The 21,836-nt window shown below is 44.2% G+C and overlaps 2 protein-coding genes across 7 annotated transcripts in view; both read left to right on the top strand.

Annotated features, from left to right (window-relative positions):
* The first annotated feature begins 202 nt into the window (after positions 1–202).
* PPP1R2 (protein phosphatase 1 regulatory inhibitor subunit 2) lies at positions 203–12,640 on the top strand. Of its 3 annotated transcripts, XR_011099575.1 has the most exons (8): positions 203–427; positions 4,470–4,577; positions 5,013–5,093; positions 5,380–5,483; positions 6,621–6,785; positions 8,035–8,242; positions 9,761–9,811; positions 11,187–12,640. XR_011099575.1 is itself a non-coding variant. In XM_068692778.1 (7 exons), exons 1-6 carry the CDS (start codon positions 258–260, stop codon positions 9,763–9,765), a joined length of 633 nt encoding a protein of 210 aa, XP_068548879.1. In that variant the 5' UTR covers positions 205–257; the 3' UTR covers positions 9,766–9,811; positions 11,187–12,640. The 3 variants fall into 3 exon arrangements, 2 of the variants coding, with proteins under 2 accessions (XP_068548878.1, XP_068548879.1); XM_068692778.1 differs by lacking the exon at positions 8,035–8,242 and having other exon boundaries at positions 205–427; XM_068692777.1 differs by lacking the exons at positions 8,035–8,242; positions 9,761–9,811 and having other exon boundaries at positions 204–427.
* Positions 12,641–13,236: 596 nt separating this feature from the next.
* ACAP2 (ArfGAP with coiled-coil, ankyrin repeat and PH domains 2) overlaps positions 13,237–21,836 on the top strand; it is a 64,945-nt gene continuing 56,345 nt past the window's right edge. For 3 of the 4 annotated variants that reach the window (XM_068692697.1, XM_068692698.1, XM_068692695.1), the window contains exon 1: positions 13,237–13,419. In XM_068692697.1, the coding sequence (XP_068548798.1) occupies positions 13,367–13,419 (53 nt within the window). In that variant the 5' untranslated portion in view covers positions 13,237–13,366. The remainder of the gene's footprint in view (positions 13,420–21,836) is intronic. The other variant, XM_068692699.1, reaches the window with a different exon arrangement.

The following is a 21,836-nucleotide window of genomic DNA, read 5'->3' as shown; positions in this document are numbered from 1 at the left end:
TGCTGCGGCCGGGGGGGCTCCCTCGCCTCAGGGGCAGGCTGGGGGTGAGGCAGGAGGGAGTCCCCACAGCCCCCAGCAGCGGGCTCGGCCTCCCCTCAGCTCCCGTCCCTGAGGCGCCCGGGTCCCCCCGTGAGGCGGGCGGGTGGCTGCGGTCCGCCGGCCGCCAGGGGCCGCGGTGGGGCCCGGCGGGGCCGTGAGGCGAGGCCGTGAGGCGAGGCGGGGCCGTGAGGCGCGGGCCGGAGGCGGGCGGCTCGGCCATGGAGGCGCCCTCGGTGTCCTCGGTGCCGGCCGCCTCCGCCTCGGGGGCGCCGGCGGGGCGAGGGCCCATCAAGGGCATCCTGAAGAAGGGCGGAGGGAAGGCGGCGGGGGGCAGCGCGGCCACCGGGGCCAGGCGGGCCAGCCCGGCCCGCGACGACGACGAGCACGGGTGAGGCCGCGGAGGGGAGGAGGAGCAGGGCCGGGGGGTGCTGGGGGGCCGCGGGGCTGCTTTGTGGTGTGGGCAGCGGGGTAACGCTGCCGGTAAGGGCAGTAAGGGCAGTACCGGCAGCTGTGTTCGGCACTGCTCAGGGAGCAGCCTCCAGACTGAGCAGCAGCAGCGCGCTGGGTTAGTTTGAAAGCCTCGAGGTGGGCTTGGGCTGTGGGGACCTCCCCTCCTGCCTGCTGTGAGCGCCCGGTGTGTGGTGACAGCGCCCTGAGACGCCATCGCGTTGTGGTGACCGGATTCTGCACACCCGTGTTTGTAGGAGCTCTTTGGGCAGTTTTCTTCGCTTGGGACCTCACTTGGTATTGCAAGGAGAGGAATAACAACCACCAAAATGTGCATGCAGGGTCCTTTCTATCATGGTCATGTTCATTTTCCTCTTTGCCTAGTCTAAGTCAGCCAGGTAGGAACTCAAAGTTTTTCATTTTCTGTACTGCCTGTGGCAAAGGCTCCTGCTTTCCAGAGAGACATTATTACGACTGAAGGAGTGGCCTGATATTTTTGAAGAAATTGAGTGTAAGTAGCAATACACTGCACATGAGTTGTGTGTGGTTTTTTTTCCTCCTCTAGTTTTAATATAAGCACTACATACTTATTATCACGCCAGGCATACAGTGAAGCTGGCTGTGAGGGGCCTCTGTTTCATTCTCTGTGGTCTTTCTTCTACCAGCTTCAAGAGTGATCAGAAGTACAAGCAAATGAGCTGAGTGTGTGGTGTAGCTGGGGGTAAGCAGTTAAGCAGACAGGAATCCAGCTTCTTGTTCTTATTTACTAACGTGAATCAATAAATGTGTTATTAGATTAATTCTGAAATTGCCTTGCGAGTTAAAGCACATTGCCTAAATCTGGTACACTGCATTAGAAGATTTCCTGGAAAGATCAGGATGGGGAATTTAAAGCTAGTTTGCGTGCAGATATCATTTTTTTAGTTGGTGACTTCATTACATCAGCGTTGCTTCTAAATTTAGCAAAATCATTTTGTGTTCTAAAAGAATTGGAAGCAGTGCAGCTGTGATGTTCCTTGCAGACTGAAAAGTGGCATATGAATTAAGGTATGTTTTCTTTGTGCATCTCAATCAGCAGCCTCCATACTTCTTTCTAATACTGAAAGTCAGATCTGACTTTCCTTTAAAAATAGCTGCAGATAAAGGAACTCATTGTGTCAGCTGTCATCTTGTAAAGTACCGTGTTCAGAAGAGCTCTCACGTATTTGCATCATTATCGACCTGGTACTGTTAGTGATGGTGAAATTCTTTGCAAAACTTCCTTAATGAAGATAGGATGCAAAAGAGAAGTCTGTGAAATTGGGACATCACTGGAGCAGCATCCTGAGAGCTGAGATGATGGCTTGTGGTAGATACGTTCTTGGCAATGCTGGTATGTTGTGGTTTTTTTTTTCCTTAAAGCTCCTGTTAGAGCATCTGAGGGATCTGATCTGGCATTTTACAGAGTAACTAACTGTGTTTGTGTATTTAGCAGACTCTTAATTCCCTGATCTGGTTTGCAGCATAGTCCTGCCAGCAGCTGTGTTGGAGTCTGCTATGGTAGGAACGAGTGAGGTGTGAGAGGCGTTCCTTCGAGTAATACAGCCGAAACTGACCTGTCAAGGTGGGGTCTCAAAATAAATGCTTACTTAAATGTTTAGGGATGTGAAAGAATACAAGCGAACACTTCTGGAATTTCTCATCTTTTAGATTTGATTTTACTTAGGAAGATTAGATTTCATATTTCTCAGGTATAGAAATATGAACGTGGCCCCGTGAAGTCATGTCAGGAAGCGTTTTCCTGTGATGCTCCTAAGCTTTATCATTAATGTTATGCTGCTGTGGCATGCCTAAGCATGCCAAATTGGAGGCAGTCAAAGGAGGTGTGTGTTTTTAGAGCACTTAGTCACCCTCCTGTGACAACTTTTTATGTGAAGTGGTGAAATGACCCGTTTGTCTGTTTGCCACTAATGATAACTTTTTTTCCTAGCTGAATTTTAAATGGTGCTCTGGGAGGTGTTCCACAGCTGAGATGCTTACTGTTGGAATCTAAGTTTAAAGAAGTGGATGTGAAAAAAGAAATCACTAAAATATTTCTCAGTCTTGTATTTGTAAGATACTGAATCGTTGGCTGTAGACTGTCTAGTTTTGAGACTGCTGTATGTGAAAGATTTTTTTCCAGGTTTGCCAGTATTACTGTTAGGTTTGGCATTGTGAGCCAGGGTGGATTAATCCTGGATGTCCTCTGGGCGAGTGCAGGGAGCACAAAGGCACCTGGTAGGAGCATCTCCCATCTGTCACATCTCCTCTGCGACCAAGCCCCGTCCCTGCAGCATACATGCCATTGTCTGACTGCTGTGGCTGGTAAAAAATCCGAGGCACTCGATATGTAACCATATGATCATCTTATGTTTGTCGTACATGGACTCTAGGCAGGTGTTTAGCTGATGTTTAACTGGTCATTTTAAGGATCTTAAATAGGTAGGTTTGAGTTGCTGGCGTTCCTGGACTAGGGCTCTTGCTTTGTCATCACGAAGCTCCTGACTCCCCACCCTGCTGGAGCAGGCAATCTGACTCATGCTTTGTCTGCTCAGATTGCAATCTTGGTGTTGCAGCTGGGACAAAGTGACAAATAGATAGGAAACTTCACATAAGACCTGGTTAGTATATGCTAAGGTGATTAAGCTTATTGGTATGCAGTTCTAGAGCACAAGTTCGTGGCGTGTAGGGTTCAGCATCAGCTCCTCCACTTTTATACTTTTTTCTCTCTTAGTTTTTCTTCCCTTGTATTATGCAGAGCTTTCCATGAAGGGTAAATTTAGTTTGTACTTGGACTTTTGCATAATCAGTTTTGTTTTGCAGGTGGTATGCTGTCTAAAAGCAGTTATTTTATTGCACCTGAATATATATTTTAAATCTTGTAATTTATTATTGGAACAGTCTGCACTTAAATAAGAGTAACTAAACTAAATTCTTTCAGCCAATTGCCGACCCCACCCCTGGAATAAAACACAAACCTAACATTTGCTTCCCTAAATAATAATTGTCCAACACTTCACAAATACCTTAATGCATAAAGAAATATTAAACAGTGGGATTATTTTGCTGTTCTAACGTTACATTTCTTGACTTAGTCTAAGGGAAAGACCGCCTCCTGTGGTGCTTGCACTAGCATTTTAGAGAAAATGTGGAACCTGCTAGGTGCTGTTGACTAAACCTTTCAGTCACTTCCAGATAGCAGAGTTGTGGCTGTTCCTCTGCCCACAAGGCAGCTGCTTTCCTTCTGGCCTATACACTGTCACTCTGGGTAGGCTTTTATTTCTGCAAATGTATATGAAGTGGAACGTTCTCTGATTAACTGAGGAAATTCTACATCATCTACCATCACTGGTGCCTAACTATGAGAAGCATGAAACCCTTGTGGCTTAGTTACACCAGTGAATCAGTACAGTTTTGAGATTCCAGTTTAGAGGGACAAAAGCAGTATTAATTACCAGCTTGTTCAGTCCAATCTGTTTTACTGCAGGAAGTTATTTGTTGCTTTGTAGTGTTTGTGCACCAGTTTTGCTTGTAATTGTAGCAGCTCACTGAGCAGAGGCGAGGTGGAAGTTCCATGGCTTTTTGCAGCAAGCACTGTGGGTTGTAATAAGAGGAAGAATGATTTTAGGTTAACTTGTAATGAGAGCAGGCAGTGATTGAAAGAGTGCTGGTCTCCTGAAGATGTGCACAATGTATTTGTACAGCATCGAGTTTGTTTAACTCCTGTGACTTGTTAAGGAAAGTCAAGTCATGATGGTAATTTGTTGTGACTTAACAGAAGTATGTACGGGGCAGTGTTTAATAACCATGTTTATACTTTGAACATGCCTGCGTGTCATAACAGTGTACTTTTGGCTAGTATATAGGAAAGGCTCAAAGACATTCTCAGTGTTTGTTTTCTGCGGCCAGACAGAACAGATTGTTTTTAGAAGATTCAAAGCATTGACTTCTCTTTCTTATTTCAGAAAAAAATCCCAGAAGTGGGATGAAATGAACATCATAGCTACGTACCACCCAGCAGGCAAAGACTATGGCTTGATGAAAATAGATGAACCTAGTACTCCGTATCACAGGTAGGTTTGCTGAATTGCTGTCCTAAATAATAGCAGGTGACAGTTCTGCTGCAGAACTGCGTTATGGATGATTGTCTGACAGACTGTGCAGTCCTACTGGATATATACAATGGATGTGCATTTACAGAGCTTCTAAATAACGGGTTATAGCTATCAAGATGTACTGCCAAAGTAAATTTTTGGGGTGTCTATATGTATCAGGTTTTAGTCTTTCAATGGAGTTAGTAAGTCTGGCTTGTATTGACATTTTTCGTTAACATCTGTGTGCTAGAATAACAGCTTTCCAAATTTAAATTAAGTATTGATATAAATGACAATTTATGAAGTACTACAGGAGTCTTTTAATTGAGCATTGCAATGTCTTGAATATTTTATGAATGAATTTTTAAGCAGCAAATTATTGATAAAGGCTGCTTTTCTTCTTTGCCTTCCAAGCATGGTAGGAGATGACGATGAAGATGCAGTGAGTGATTCAGAATCAAACGAGCCCTTAAAAGCAGATGTGTTGAGTAAAAAGTAAGTATTTTAATAGAGAACTGACTAAATATCACTTCGCTTTTCCTAGAGTGGTTTGCTTTTTGGAAAGGCATCACTGTGTATTCTAGATGCTGAATTTTTGCTATTTTCAGAGTAGTTTTCTGCATTGATTGTTCCACTGGTACTTAACATTTCTTGGATCTTGGTAGTATACATAAATCATATTCATTATTTTGCTATATTTGTACGTGTGTTATAGAATTTCATGTATTTCATATAGTGAAAATCTTAATGCTCAGAATCTTGTATTGTATGCTTTATGTAGACTGGCAGCTGCAGCTGAAGGTAGGGGACCTAAGATTATAGCAAGGCTAGAGGAAAGCAGTGAGGAGGAGGATGAGGATGAAGAATTAACACCTGAAGAACGAGGTAGGCATAAGTTGGTGGTTTCTATACATATACATACACATAAGTAGTTTCATTTTTTCAGTACTTTATCTTCCCAAGTATTTCTTACTATCTGACCAAGCCTTTGTCATTTGAAAATGGAGATACAAAGTCTTTGAAGGGAAAGTAAAAGATCAGAAATGAACAGATCAGTTGTTCAGTCAGGACTGTTTGGTTTGGGATCTACATATACAGAGGAGTTTGCTGGTACTGGCAGCCCACTTGTACAGAAGCTTAATTCCTCTTACGAAACCTAGACTTCTCAAATGAGCAGCTCTTCCATTTTGGGGGTAGGTAAGTACTTAATTTGAACGTATTTCAGGTAGATATAACAATTTAATGAGAACTGCTGTGATTAAGACTCTACTACTTGCTTGCAATAATACAGCTGTTTATTTCTCAAAGTAGTTGGTAGATGGGTCCAGACAGAAATCTACAATTATTCAGAAGAAAATTACCTCATGGATCTTCAACAGAGATGTTACTTTACATTAGCTTGGGATAGAACATTTTGAGGAAACAGACATTCAGTAATACTTCTGAAGTTTCAGGATTGTGTTAGAAAAGTAGTGTTGGGGCTGCCAATAAACCAAGTTTAACTATGAGACCTGCTTTGGAAATGTTGGGTGTATGAAGCAAAGATAAGTTTCAAGCCACAGGGAAAGATGAAAATGCTTTCTTCAACATGTGGTAAACATCTCTCTTATAACTAGCCTTTGGTAGCTGGCCAGTAGTCAAGTTGAACATCTGTAGAAGTTCGTCTACTGTCCCACTAGTACATCCTGGCTTGTCCATAAGTCTGCTTAGAAACCAGAGTTGTGAAACTGTGGAAAACTTACATTACTGGATGTTTCTCTTCATTCAGACTTCATTTTACTTGCGGACAGGTTCTTTGAAAAGCCCTTCAGCCATTCCAGTTCATTAATTACTACCCTTTTCATAAGTCAGACTTGTTTAAAAAAAAAAACAAGGATTGTTTGGTCATAAAAACGATGTACTGTCGTGGTAGGAATTAACCTGACCTAGGAAGTGGTTGGTGCTCATGCCTCTCTGGAGAGGAAGTAAGTGATTTTATTTATTTATTTTAAAATATCAAATCTTTGCACTTTTTGTCCACAGAAAAAAAGAAGCAGTTTGAAATGAAGAGAAAAATGCATTACAATGAAGGACGAAACATCAAACTGGCAAGACAGCTCATCGCAAAAGAACTACCTGCTGAAGATGATGAAGAGATGTGTGATGCTGCAGATGTAGAAACGATGAATACAGAAGCTACTGAACATGGTGAGGTGCTGCTTAATCAAAAGCTGTATTTAACTTGTGATCCTTTCAGCTGTTGGGGTGAATATGCTCAAGTGTGAGAATAGAGAGGGCATGGTATCGATGTAATGCTCAACGTGCAGTACTGTGTGCTGTTGTGATAGGTAGATTTGCGGTGTGGTAACAAAGCAATCATCACTGTTTATTAAACACATGGGCTTCTGTTAGAGCACAACAGAAAAACAAACACCTCTGCTTCAGGCCAATAGTATCTCCACAGCATGCCTGACTCTTGGTAGTGAAGTTGCCAGCATCTTTTTTTGTAGGGGAGTTTTCCTGTGCAGGACATTTAAAGCTGTGGCCACAAGGGAGAGCCTGGCCCTATGTTGTGGCATGCTTCCCATTCCACTCCCAAACCATCCTGTAGTCAGCAGTAGGCAGCTAGCTTGAAGGCTTCTTCCCTGTAGTGCATCTAACAAACTTCCGCCTGTCTCTTGGTAACTTAAAACTGTGCTGTTAGGAGTTCAGTATCACTTGTCCTTAGGCATTAATGTTCAGTCTTATAGTATGGGATGAGAACCTCAGCCTCCCCTTTTAACACAGCTGCTTAAAGAAAGTCTAGGACTCCTAGCTGGGAGCTGTTTCGGGAGCTTGCTGCAGAGCCGTCTCTTGATAGCAATCTCTTAGAACTACAGAGGGTGACACCTTCTCTGCCATCTTTAGCTCCTCTCTGGGACTATGTAACAAAGTCTTTGATTTTTATGTATTCACCAGGCCTTCTGGTGAATAACTACAGCTGTTCAGTACCTACCTCTGTGTGGAACAGCACATTGAACAAGTTTCTGGCATTAAAAAAAATAGCCATCTCTTGCTAATGAGACTAGTGGTGATGAATCTAAGTCTGTAAGCCTCCTTCATCTGTTGCTTGGCAAAACTAGAGACATTAAAACAGCCTGCAGACTTGGGAAGATGCTGCATGGGTTTAAATTGGTTCACATTTGCTTTGCACAACCACATGAACTAAACTCTTCTAAATATAGTTTAAATTCCACTACATAAAAAGGTGATTTGCCGAGTTGCATTTAAAAAAAAAAAAAAAAGTTTTGTGGATTGCACTTTTGTCTTCCATTATTTCTTATGGAAGGGCTAATGCCTTCATACTTGCTTTGAGAGGGTCACTTGTTACATGTCTGAGACCCATTAATGGCCTGGATTTCTACAGTAACTTGTCGTACGCCTTATAATGGCTATTTACTAGAACTTCACTCCCCAGGGGAAAGGAGGGCTCCAATAGGCAACATTAGGACCTTTCTCCATGGCTTGAAGCTGCCATCTCTCTGCACTCTGCTGTAAGACAGAGGCAACTCCGCTCCCCAGCTGCATTCTCCAGTGGACTGAAGCACACCTTTGCAGCATTTTTCCATCTTTATTGTTGAAGTCCATTCCACCTTGCCTCATAACCAACTTCTGAACCACAACTGGTAATTATCTATTTCAGACTGCTCATGGCCAATAGGTTCCATAAATGTAACTGTTTGGCAGGTTATCAGTCCATTAACTAACTGGTTCACCTCTGCCATGGCTTATAGAAATACTTTCCATTAACTCGATGTGGTTCTCAGTTCTTCACTTCTGTTTTTGTATTATTCTGCTTAACAAGCCCTGGCATTTCAGTATCTCCTAATCTCTACATCAGCTATCCCAGTTTGTGTTCTCTGTACTTGATCAGTTCTTCTGAGGTTCAATACTGGTCTCACTCTTGTAGCGGCTAGTGAATTGAATGATAGCATGCAGGATTGGTCAAAGGACAAGGATATCTGGTCAAAGCTGTCAGTAAGCAACTGTCTTCTGTCACTGCCCATGTTTTAAGCAATTTCTACGTTGAGATGATAAGTGTTCAGTAATGCAGCTGTGTTAATGCCAAAGTTTTATTGGAATAACATTTTGGAGATGACATCTTGTGGTTACTCTCTCACCTTTATTCAGGGGCACAAAAGAATCTCATAAATGTGAATTATAGATTTTTGAGCTACAGAACATTTCTGGAGTAGCTAGTTCTAAAACTTGCTGCTTGGATTCATTTCTAATCTGTGCTTTTGGTTGTGCTAGGCAATTGGATATTTAAACAGTATTTTAATTTGTTCGTTTCCTTCAAGGAAGTGGATCAAAACGCTAATAATTTTGTTTCTAAAATTTCCTCCTTAGAACTTTAAGTGTGTTAGGATGCTCTTGGATCTTTCTGAAGCTGTGTGGAAAGTCTGTAATTCATCTGGATAGCTTTCAAAGAGCTCTTCAACTTCAAATCATTGTATTTTAAAGTGCTTTCGTAGCAGAGAAGGAGAGTTTTCTTCAGTGCATTGGGTGATGCAGGCAATGACTCCGGCTTATTTTGTCTTCAGTCTGTGAAACTAACAGCTCTGTGTTTAAGTGCAGAGGAAATATCTTTTACTGCATGTTGTATTAGCTACATTTTTATAATTTCTTCAAATTGACTTAAATTCTTCTGAAGTTAGAGATCATCTAGTGATGTAGCTGCCACTCACCTTATGTCTGATAGTGTAAATCCATGTAAGTGAGAGCTGCTATGCAGTGTCTGTTTATTCCAGTGGAGCAGCATGACTTCCATAGCACTGATGATCGCTTCAGGTGCAGATGTGGCATGCGGTATCTCGCAGTGGTCTGTTGTGACGCCAGGGCTCCTCTGGCTCCTTGTTTTTTCTGGGGGCAATGTGAAACCCTCTTGTCAGTTGGAAGCTTTTGGTCCATGAAGATCCCTTCGAGGTTCTTTGCTTCTCTTATCCAATGCTTCTTTCTACCCTCTAATCCCACCTGTTTTGTTTTTCAATAAAGCTAGCAGTGTTCTCCTGATCTCTGCAAACTCTCCTTTTTGTTATGTCTGGGCTGAAGAAGGGGCTAAGGATTTGAGACAAGTTTTTTTAAGAAGGCTTCTGTCACTTACCACTGAGTCCACTAATGTAAGTTGCGCTTCTTGGTTACAGAATGAGATTTCTTGCTGATTGAAATGAAGATGACCAGTCCAGTCAGTAATGGTGAGAACTATTTGTGTATTTCTGCCCCTGTTTTCATCCTGGGCTACCAAGTATTTTATATGGATGGGTTGTTCCTTCCTTGCCTTATTCCTGTACCTTATTCCCATGCATGTGGGTTACACCAGTCAAGCCTTTGGGAGGAAAAGGAAGTTGAAGTTGTAGCAGTCTGCATTAAGGTTGATTCAGCATTTCAGCTCCCCTGGAATTTCTCTGGCTATTCCCTTTTTATGACTCCATGAACAATGCAATAGGCTTGTGCAACATAATGACCTTTGCTCCTCTCTGCAAACACCTTTCCTTTACAAATTCTATTTGAAATCACTGAAGGAAAAGTTCTTCATTTAAGTTGATTTAAGCATAATGATTGACATGCAGGCCTGTCTTCTGCTACACAGAAGTATCTTTCCTCAGGAGAGACAAGGGTGTGATCTGTAGTAATTCACCTGACAGGCAGTAAAACTATTGTTCTCTGCTTGTGGCTCATTTAGCATTATTGCAGCCATGATAAACTTACTCAGGTACTGCTGATCAGCTTAGCTGTCAGCTGACTGGGTGTGCTCTTTTGGACTTTGATTGATACAGAATACATTGTGTTTTCTTAACCATGGTGAGCAGCGCCCTGAAGATGACTTACCTGGAAAGACTGGGGTCATGCCTAAATTGTTCCTGCTTGTTGGGACCGAGTATAACTCCTGCACAAGCCTAACTGGCTTGCTTTAAGCTTATCGTGTGGACGTGGCCTTCTCTGATCTTTGCGTTATGCAGCTGAGTTTTCAAGCATATAGATGTGTGTGTGTGTGTAATTATATGCACATATTCACATAGACACGTGTATAAATAGCCTTTGTCAGTGGGTTTTTTCATGTGAAGTAACTGATGAGAAGGAACCTCTTCTCTGATTTATTACTGTTCTTTAGTTCAAAACCGTTAGTTGAAGACTTGGTGAACAACTCATCAGGCTGTGCTACTTCCTTTATTAGCTTATTTTGTTTTTAGAGTGTCTCATCTGGAATTGAAATTTGACCAGAATAGCGCTATGCTAAGTGGCATTTCAGGAACCTCATTTGTTCTGCAAATTGCTCTCTTAAGTCTTGGGTTAAATACTCCTGATTCCAGGATTGTCAAGAATTCAGTGCATGATGTGCTGAATGGCTTTGGCTCTCTCTTCAAAACATGAGGGTGAAATAATTATTTTGGAGGCTTCAGCACTCTGAAACTAAAAGCATACAGGCTGCTAAGATGGGTTGCAAACACTGCCTTTGGGGAAGCAAAGATGATTTTAGGAGTATATTTGTGTGGTGTTTTGTTTTTTGTTGTTTTATATATTCAATGAGTGTTACCTGTAGTTACCTATTTTTGTAATCTTTCTTTGCAGCACATGCTACTCAAGACCAGCTGGAAGGTAGAACACGCAGCATAGAAGAAATCTGTCCAGAACTGTAACTGCTTGTCAAAGACACAAATATAAACACTGCTTCATGATTTTTGCTATTAAGGCTCTTAAATATTTGAGAAGCATATCAGTTACAATGTTGTATTGCCAAGAATGTTAATTTTAGACTTGTCCATTAGGCAGAAAAAAAATCTGTCTAATTGATTTATTCTTGTGCCTAGTATTTCATGGAGAATACTGCTTTATTATCTGTTCAACCAGAATGGCATTCCCTGTATGTATAATGCTGATTATCTTGCGTAATGTACTGTTACTCTTCATGCTTCGAAACACAGACACTATCTCTGTTTTTTCACTATTTATTTGACAGTGCTCTAGGTGTGGTATCCCTTATGGAAGGGTTTGGGATTCAAGAGCTAAATGGTACAGCATATATCAGACTGACACGCAAGCTATTTATCAGATGTATTAAGCAGTATAAAAAGGGATTATAGAAGTTTTAGAACTTTTTAAAAACAATTTTGACCTCCTAATCTAGATTTCAGTGTATTATTACCCGTACTTCCTCAATCTCTAGAAGAGCTATATTTTTCAGACCAGTATTTGGAATCAGTTATTTGCTTCTGACTAAGGCAGTGCTAACATCTGGTGGAGGGAGTGTTTTACACTGGAAGCGTGCTAACTTGAACTTTGAATTTAACTCATTTTCTCTTCCACTGGATGTTTTTTTTTTTTTTTTTTTGGAGCTCTCTTGGTTTATCTCGAGAACATGAAAGTTCCCTCTGACTTTTCTCTTAAAGCCACATCAGCTGTTATTCTTACGGCTCTTGCTTCAAGCTTTTGATCCTTTCCGGTTGCGCGATGAGTTGTGCTACTAGCACCTGAAGAAAAACACCCATCCATAAGGAAAATCCACATCAGGACTTGAAGATGGGCTGAGTTTAGGCTCTGTCTGTTCTTTATGTGAAGGTAACTGCTGGTGATCTGCTTGTTTGGGGTTTGTAACCTGCATACTGAAAACCACTGGTCTAAATCTTTCTGCATCCAAGTCAGTTACTTACAGCAGCTGCTTTTGCAAAATGAAAGCTGTTTGGGAGATTAGAAGGGAAACTGCCTAATTCAGATGGGTTGTTTATGATGTGGTTGTGTAGCCCTTGTAAGGAGGGTTCTGAGCCTCCACACGCTGTAACCAACTCCCCGCTCGGTGGCATCTGCCTGGGGAATGTTCCGCTGTCCAGAATAGTGCCCGGGTTTTCTTACACCAACCAAGTACACACTGCAGCTTCAGCTTGACTATGGAATCCAGTGTATATCTTAATTTGGGTCTGAATTTGGTATGTTGCAAAAATCCATAATTCTATGGATCTATTTTAAAACGTCTTTGTCCACTGTGTGTGTGAGGTTTGAATAAAGCCATGGGAGTTATTTTACAGTTACCGGCATCCGGTGTGAGCTTTCATGAAACCCAGAGGGGGAGTAAAGCAGGTTTATACAGGATTATATGTGATATATTATATATATATATATATGATATATTTTATATATAACACTGGGGGCTCGGTGCCGGTACGTGGCTGCTGCTGATGTGTGGTGAAGGCCCCGGGCCGCCCGCCATGGCAGCCTCCCGCCGCCGCCGTGACCGACAGGCGGCCCGGCCTATCGCAGCGCGGGGGCGGGCCCCTTCCCCGCCTAAAAGCACCGCCATTGGGCTTTCGGGTCGCCGTGGCAACGCGGTTGGCCAATGGGTGAGCGGCTTACGGCGGTCTCCCCGTTGGCTTGCCCGGCTGTTACTCTTTTACTGCCCGACGCGGAAGCGATCCCTGAGCCGCCCGGCGGTTGGCTGCCTCCTGCGAGAGGCATCCTTATTGGCCAGCCTCCCTGTTAGACCCTCCCCTCTCGCTTTGCGATTGGCCAGTCCTTCCCCCTCCTTTCCCCTTGGCCCGGCCACCACCCCCCCTCCCTCCTCCTCTCCAGCTAAGCCCCGCCCACCCTCCCACCCCATTGGCCCACCCCCCCGTTCCCTACCCCCTATTGGCCCGCGGGGCCGTCAGTCGCGGCGGGGCGCGGGAGGAGGGCAGAGGGGCGCTCGGTGTCGGCGTCCCCTCAGCAGCCGCCGGGCCCCGCCCGGCCTCGCCCCGCGCCCGCTGCCCGGTGCCGGCAGCATGAGGGTGGCCGTGGACTTCGAGGAGTGCCTCAAGGACTCGCCGCGCTTCAGGTGCCGGGGCTGGGGGGGGCCCTCAGGGGGTGCCGGGGCCTCGGGGAGGGCCCGGGGGAAGGCGCCGGCGGCTCCTGAGGCGGCGGGCCCGGGGCTCGGGGCTCGGGGCTGACCCCCCCCCCCCCCCAAGGCCCCTCATAGCTTCCAAGGCGCCGTTCCAGGCTCCGAGGGCTAGGGAGTGGTTCCAGGCGTGCAGCCTGGTTGTAGCGAGGGTCGCACACAGGATGCAGAGCGAGGCTTTGATGGGGCTGTGTTACCGGAGGGAGCAGCGCCCTTGTGCTGTATCCCCCGGCTCACAGCAAGGCAGAGCCGCGGCTGCCTCCTGACCTCGCCGAGCAGGTGGGTGTAGTCGCGTCCGTCCCATCGGTGTACCTGTTGGAGCGGTTAAATGAACCTGTCAGGAGGCGCGCACTGCGTGGAAGTGTCATAGTTTGCTTACACGGTGCTTACAGCCACGGAGAGGACAAGGAGGAAGTAGATGAATCAGAGTTTCTGAGTCACCAAATCCCTTTTTTCACAGGGAACAACTTAAACCTTTCAAAACACGGCTACGTACGGCTTCACAGACATGGCTTTCCTGCTTGTCTGCCTCTCACGAAGGTCACGTCAATCACTTCTTGGTCTTGACGTGAAATCGGGAATACGCTGAATCCAAGAAGGGGTTGTTAGTTGATGTACAAAGCGGGTGAAGGTAGCATGATAGAGTTGCTGATACAACGATAGATAATGGCCACAGAGATTCCATCAGACGAGCGGTGTGTTATTTCGTAGTAAGGTATCTTTTTTCCCAGCAGATAAAGAAATCTTTGGATTAGAAAACCTGAGGCAAGGGCGGCCTTCTTGCGTCTCTGTGCTTGTGAACTTAGGTCAGATCAGATTGGCTCACGTCTGGAAACCTGACATTTAGGAGCTTATTTCTGAAAGGGCAATGGGAACAGCTGTGAATTTGAGCCCAGTTTTGTAAACTTGCAATCATGTTTTGCTGTGTGTGATTTTTTTTCCCTAATTGTGCTCTTCCTTTGAAGCTTTGAAAATAATCTCTCAGCAGTCATGTGGTTCGTGACTCCCGTTCTTGAAGCGTGGACAAACCGACGAGCTAGCGAGGAAGTGCGTCCGCAGTTCTCCTGCGGTGTGTTGCTGTCATCCCTCGAATGAAGAAGTTGCTTAGGGAGGGGCCTCGGAGCAGTCCCTGGGTAGCAAAAACGGAGTTGTGCTGACAAGTTCTTTTTGTGTAATCAGGAATTCCTGGAGTGTCTTTTAATATCCAGATAGCGTTGTGAAATAATACTTTCTCCTTATCTTTAAACACTGTGCATTTCAGTTTCAGAGGTTATTGGAACAGGCTTTTTTTTTTTTTTTCTTCTTGTAACTGAAGAATCATTTCTTGTAATAGATGAAGTATGCGCTGTAGCAGCCCCTTTGATCACTTTAAAGATATATCGTTAGAAAGGACAGGTACGTTTAAGTGATGTGGAAACGTACCTGCTGTGACAGTGATCTTGATAAATAACAGAACAAAATTCTGTTGCTTGTGATGTGAGCAATTAATTGGAAGAACTCTCTAGGGGAAAAAAAATGCTTTAGCCTGTTGCAATCTTTAAAATTCATCCGTAAAAAGTTGGTGTTCTTGATTGCTTATTTGTCCTTATCTGCCACTGTTGCTGGATATTTTTTTTTTTTTTTTTTGCATTCAGAGAGAGTTCATTTCCTGAGACCCCAGCTGCAGAGCAGATGATGGGGGAGAGTCAGAGGAAAGCATATAAATGCAGCTGCAAATCGACATTCTTAGTGAAAGCATATAAGGGGTGGTTTGAGTAGAATTGGTGGCTGTGGTATGCCTTTCTCGAGGAGACCTGTCCGAGGAGTCCTCCCTGTAGATGTAGCTCCAGCTCTGTGTGGTGTGGGGGGCCTGCAGCACCAGGGCAGTGGCCTTGTCGCTGGTGTTCCCTGATACACGGGTGCTTTTGCCTTTGTTTTGTCTGACTTGGGCTTGGGTGTTAGAGCAAGCTGTGGCTGTTGTAATGCTTGTTGTCTGGTCTTTTGTTTTGGAGAAAAACGTTATGGACAGTCTGTTAAATTGGGATTTTTCAAAACTCAAGCTTTTAGGAATAGTTACAGACTTCAGGTAGTTCAGCTCTGGTGCAGGGTGCAGTCTGCGGGGCAGTCAGTCTGGTGAAGGATTTACCGCTCTGCACTCACTGTTATATTTAAGTATGCATCTCCAAAAGCAATAAGCAGTCCTTCATGACAGCTGTAGCAAATACGCGAGCATTTAAATACTCTGCAGAAACAGGAAGGGGAAATGGGATGCAGACCTCGTGGCAGGAGTGTCAGTGTGCTCCGCAACCTCGGGGCTGCCCGGGCCAGGGGGTCCTGCTGGGACGGGCCTCGCTGGGAGCAGAGCATGGGGTGGGGAAGTGCTGGAGGGAGCTGTCTGCTCCTGCTGTTAAAATAAATAAAGACTGGCTTTTACCTTCTGTCAGCGTTTGTTGCAATTTATTTGCTTTTAGGAAGGATTGAATCCCTTTGTGTGCACATAGAGCAGGAAGAATAGGACATAGATTAGAACATCTCTTTCCTTCTCTAGCATGAAGGACGTGATTAACTTCAATCTTTTTGGTATATCTTATGTCAGTAAGTGTGCCATGCTGCAATAAGCTCTTTTAAAATCTTTTCTAAGGCTTATTTTTCTGTAAATCTGTTCCTTGAACTGTTGTTTTTAGGCAGTTGTGTTGATCTGGTGGGAGGAGTAATCTAATACCTAGTAGTTCTTTTTGGTACGGATTCATAATGATCGAAAGATCTCATCTCTGAACTTGGCAGCATTCAGTTGTGCGTTAATCACTGAACACCTCCACTGAGAGCCTGGCTTGCTGCGTGCCCTGTGTCAGAAGGCCTATTGAGGATGGCTGTCTGAGCGGGTCACTGATGCCACTTTGGGTTTCCTACATTTCTGATCTTCTCTCCAGTTCAGTGCTGTGAAACCCAAGGTGAGTCAATAGGCATCTGTCCCGCAGGTAACAGGCAGAGTTCTGTCACGTGGGGATGCGGTTAGGGCAGGGAAGTGGCTGCTTTCACCTGTCCGGAATAGCTCTTGTTGAGCTGTCAGAGCCCAGCAAACGTACCTAACCTGTCTGCTAAGTACTTCTGGAGGAGAATGCAGAAATGGGAATGTGGGTGATCCTTTAGGACCCCACAAACAGTGCCACCATGCTCCAGCCCCTGGCCACTGTGCCACAAGCGCACAGCCAGGATGCTCTTGGTCTGTGTCTTCATGGCGAGGCTGCTCACGAGGGTCAGTTCAGTTGTGGCCAAGGGGTTAGGAGGTGCACGGCCAAGGAGGTTGGCTCGTTCTTGCTCAGACTCGCGTAGCTTATCCAGGGGAGACTTTCAAAGAAACCTTAGGTCTGGGCTTTCTGCCCTTGGAGTTCAGGAGTGGAAAGTGAGTTTGTAACTTACTGGCAAGGCAGCGTGGAAAATAGCGCAGAAGAAGCGAGTAGGATATAGTAAGTGAAAATAGAAGGCTGCCCAACTTTGTTTGTAAGTTTGCAGTCACCTGTTTTACACTTCTGCTGTTGTGTTAAGCTTATCTGCAGTGTATGGCTGCAGAACAGCCCACTTCCGAGCTGCAGGCTGGTGATGTGCAGGGCACTGGTGAGTTACATGTGTGCATCTTCGTCCATGCCACTAAGAGTTGGTTGGAGGCACTTAAGTAGTGCTTCCACGTTTCTGATTGTTCGCTTTTCTGGCAATGGCAGCAGATGTGCTGTTCTCCTCAGCCTCTAGTCAACAGTGCATTTATTTCTCAAGTCTGACTACATCTTTCGAACTTATATAAAGTAAATAATTTATCTAAAGAAAGACTTATTGCAGGATAGGATCTGGTGTTAGAGCATTTCTTCTATGGTAGTCCTACTGGAGTAGTGAGTTCTCATCAAACATACTTCTCAAATACATTTCATCCAAATCTCACAGTAAATTTGCAGAGGTTTTAAAAGATTTCATAAGAAGTTGTTGCAATCCTTCCTAGCAGAGACCAGGGAAAAATGTGTCGAAATCAGACTGTCCTGATTAGGTTAGTACATTTAGTGTGTTTTTGTTTTCTTTAGAAAAATAAAATGGTTGTTTTGTATTACAAATGTTAGCTTTGTAATAGTAATTCCATCTTTTTTTTTATTTTTTTTTCTTGCATTGCAATTAATGTTAAGGTTTTCCCATGTGTTTTTATTTAACAGCCCAAATTGCTGACAAGAACTTCAGACATTCCCTTCCTTAGTTTTGGTCCCAAGTTTTTATCTGGGAATGTTTTTTTGGAAGGGGAAAAAAAGAGCCAGGAAGGGAGCTCACAGGAGAAGTGGTAGCAATGCGCGAGGTGCAGCGCTGGTGCTGGGCTGGCGGCACAGCAGGGTCAATTGCTGAAGAACTGATGTTAATTAGGCCTATGCAACTGGTCTTTAATGAATACTTGCCAAATTAGAGGGAATGCTTATCTATGTGTGAGTATCATAACTGTAATTATCAGAGCTCTTACAGTCACTCAGGTTGTTAATATAGGAGAGGTTACGCTCTTTACCTGGAGCGTCTCATTTACGTTGCCCAAACACATCTCATGTAATTTAATTAAGAACTGAAGTTATGGAAATGATAGCTTGATGTTTTTCGAAGGGGGTTGGAGGGGAATATCAATGTTGAAATCTCTGGAAAGCAGGGTTAAATGTAACATTCGTTAGGAAGGTGGCAACTAGAAAATAGCAATCCTGTCTATCTCGGGCTGGGTGAGCTTTGGATAGCTTTGTTCTTCCCTATGTTTCTGTTAAAATGTTGGCCACTAAATGCCCAGCATGCCAGCTGAGCTGTTAGCAGTGTCCTGGGATTGATAGATTTTAGCTGTTCACGCTTAGCCTCTTAACAATCTTCATGCTCGAGTGTGTTACTTAGACAGCATTTCTCCTGTCTGTCCTACACGCAGAGAACAGTATGACTGAGGTTATTGGTCAGTGTTTCCTATGGGGAATCATTCTGAAGTCTTAAAAGCAAACTGCATCCTGATAACCTGCTTTGGGTGAAAAAGGAAAGGAAAATATCCAGCTCTCACTGCCTACAGAAATAAAACTGAAGTTACAGAGCCAAAGTAACCCCTTTGCTGGGACCTGCTGCAGACCTTGCTGCTCACATCAATTAGTTCGGCATCTCAGGGGGATGCAATTGCAGAAGCGTCGTGAGGAAGTGCAAAAATAAAAAGAAGTGGTTACTTAATATAATGCTTTACATTTGCATGGGCAGGAAGTAGAATAAACTCTAATTTACTATTTTTGTTTTTGTTTGTGTGTTCATAACTCAATTTAAAAGCACCAACAGAAGTTGAAACTTTGTAAATGCCTAAGCGATCTCTGAGCAAATAGCTGCTGTTTGCTGCAGAGGTAGAGGTCCCCAGGACTTCAGGTAACACTGGTGGCTTCTGTTTATTTGGTGAAACAAGTAACAGCAGATGTAGCTGTCTGCAGTGGGAGAGCTTTAGGAGGAAATAAAGGTTAGCATGTGGGCTGTGACATTTGTAATATCTCTAGGAGTTTTCCATACCTATCTGTGACAGTATCAATCCTTTTTTTTTGTTGTTGCCACTCTTTGTGGCTAAAGGATGAGATCAGGAACGTGACAAATTGTACATACTGTCACTGTCGTAACCTGCACACTTGTAAGCATACAACATAGCAGATTAAAACATTGCCTGGCCGTAGGATCGCTTCAGGAGGAGTACTTGCATATTCAGTGGAGGAGTTTCCCTGAACACTTTAAGTAGCCAGACTTGAGACCTAGGTCAGTTGTTTTCTTCTGGTACACTGCAGATTACTCATCTACATGGGCAAAAGTTTTCTTCTATGGGACGATGTCCTGTGTACATTTCCAAATTGTTAAGACACAAGAAAATGAGAATTACTGCAGAACAGTCTCAGTGTTTTATGAAAGGTTTTGAACAGAGAAAATGCCTGTCAGATAGCCGATGGGCTAACCTGCTAACGTGGCATGTGTTTTCCTGTGAGCCAGGCTTCCTGTGTGAAGTTCGAACGTCTGGATGCTGCAGCTTACAAGCACGGTGCAGCTCAATAATCTTCAGAGTTGCTGTCATTACTGTTTTTGTTATTGTCAGTAGTAATGAGGGTTTTAGATAGTTTAATGTGGTTTTGCACAGGATGTGTAGTCTAGCACTACTTAGAGCATATGAGCAGAGCACTTGATTTTTTCGTGACTGTTCAATGTGCAGTCGGTAAGTTGCTAAAAGAGAACCTCCAGCGGCAATTCGGTACGCGTAAACACAAAGCAGAGCTAGCGAGCGGTTTGCATGATGTGATTTTGAAGTTTCTAAACCTCCAAATTTTATTTGTGTTTTAAGCTGGATGTAATACAAAGAGAAACCGGAGAAGCCATATGCAGCGAAATGTATTCCATCTGTCAAAATTAAAAAAGGCTCTGTTCAAGAGGAGTCCAGATTTCCATCTCTCCGAGTGCCAGATGTTGATTTAAGTGGGAACACATGGGTATCAAACACACTAAGCGTTTCTGTGCTTTTTAAGTATCCTAGTTTTCAATTGCTGGTGATCTTGTACCTATTTCAAACAGACTGGTGTAACCCTGTGTAGATCGTGGGGAGGATTCTGGTGCCGTGCTGTTTGGAAAGGCGCTTTGAGAACTGAGGTTGGAGTCCATTGTCTCGCTTGGGATGGGGGAAGGTGGCTTTTGGTTCTGCCTGATTTCTGGGCTGCCTCCTGGCTGTGTGTTACCCCTTCTCTCTAAGGTGAGTTGAGTATTGCAGTATTGCTGTTTTTTTAGGTACTACACTGTTCTGATATGCTTTAGGTTTAGGACTACCTACCAAACTGGGTGGATGAAGAAGAAAATAAGGGAATTGGTGGTGGAGCCGTGCTGGGCCTTGCGCTCTGTGCCAGGACTAGCACAACGAGACTCACCGGAGCTCCCGGGGGATTGTTGATGGTGTTGAAGACTCACTGAGCTCACCAGGGAATGCCAGCAGCATCGCGTCATTCCTAGACTGGTAGCATCCGTGTACATTTTGAGATCCTATCTCTACAGAGAATTCAGTAATTACTGAAACAGGCCCCTTCTGAATTTCCTTGAAGAGGAAACGTAGATTTCATCTCAGCTGCTGGGTAGTCATTGCTCCTTCTACAGGACCCCATACTCCTGTGCTCCTGCGGCTCTCCATGAAGAGCAATAGCTGTGTCCTGAGCACTGCTTGGTTTGCTTTAGCCCCCTGTGGCAGGATGAGGGGAGCTACACCCTGGGACTGCTGTGGTCGGTGCTATTGTTTGCAGGAGACTGAGGTGAGTAACTCGGGTGTGGGTACCCTTGTTTGATCAGGCAGGGCAGATGGCAAGAAGAGAGCAGAAGTACTGGCCTTGGGGTTGGGGCTGTTACTGGGACAGAAACTTGTTAAGGTGGCTGAGGAATTTCTGCAGTGTCGCTGAGGGTGCAATTTAGGGCTGAAGCCTCTAATGTGTAGTTGATACAGGCTGTGTGAGCTGCTGTTGGGCAGCGTGCCTGCAATTAGCTTTGATAGCTGAATGAAAGCCCAGTGTCTCCAACATCTCCTGATGGCTGAAAGCTGTGGGTGAAAGGTAACTGAATGTACCCAGAGTGTATTCAAGCCTTCTCTGAATAGCTTCTCTGAGGCTGGGTGTCTGCCTTACGCATCTTGCAGTTTGTTTTTTTTTTATAGTTTTTCACATACTTATTTTTTGAATCGATTGCCCAGTATCACTTGAGGGGAATGGAAAGGAAACGAGACGGGCTTTTCCACATGTGACAACAGTAAATTTGAGGAAAACGCCAACACATTGTTTATCTGTATTCTCCTACTCCTAATGCTTATGCTCTGTGATCTCAGATTGGATTCATTTGGCTTCTTCACTGCAAATGCAGAGCTAGAAAAGGTGAACAAAGATTGTTCCCTCTTACTGCAAAGTAACAACAAAACTATAACGTGCATGTAAAATGCAGCTGATGTAGCTGTGCGAGATGTAGGCACATCCATGCACCTCACAGCAAACAGAAGCTTTAAGTTCAGAACTGGTGTATTGCAACACAGCTGCAGCCTCCCGTCTGCCTGTGGAATCGGGTATTCGGATGTTGTGGAAACATTGCAAAAATATGTTATTGAAATGGACGAAAAGTAAATACTTCCTGAGGACTCTCTTCATGAAGCTGAAACTTTCCTCTGGTTTCAGTAAAGAGAATCCACCTGGTATAAGTAGCACTCCAGAGAGCTAATGCTCCTTACCTCTTCTAACACTGCAAGCTCTTGTTATAGAGGCTTTGGCCTCTTACGGTGGTTTGAGCATGCCGGTAATTCTCTGTCCGTAGCAGGTATGAGCTAGCAAGTAAGGAAACTGCAAACAGAA

This window comes from Anas acuta, chromosome 9 (genome assembly GCF_963932015.1).
Source record: "Anas acuta chromosome 9, bAnaAcu1.1, whole genome shotgun sequence".
Taxonomy (NCBI): domain Eukaryota; kingdom Metazoa; phylum Chordata; class Aves; order Anseriformes; family Anatidae; genus Anas; species Anas acuta.
The sequence above is the reverse complement of the archived record's forward strand: the minus strand, read 5'-3'. Positions and strand labels throughout refer to the sequence as shown.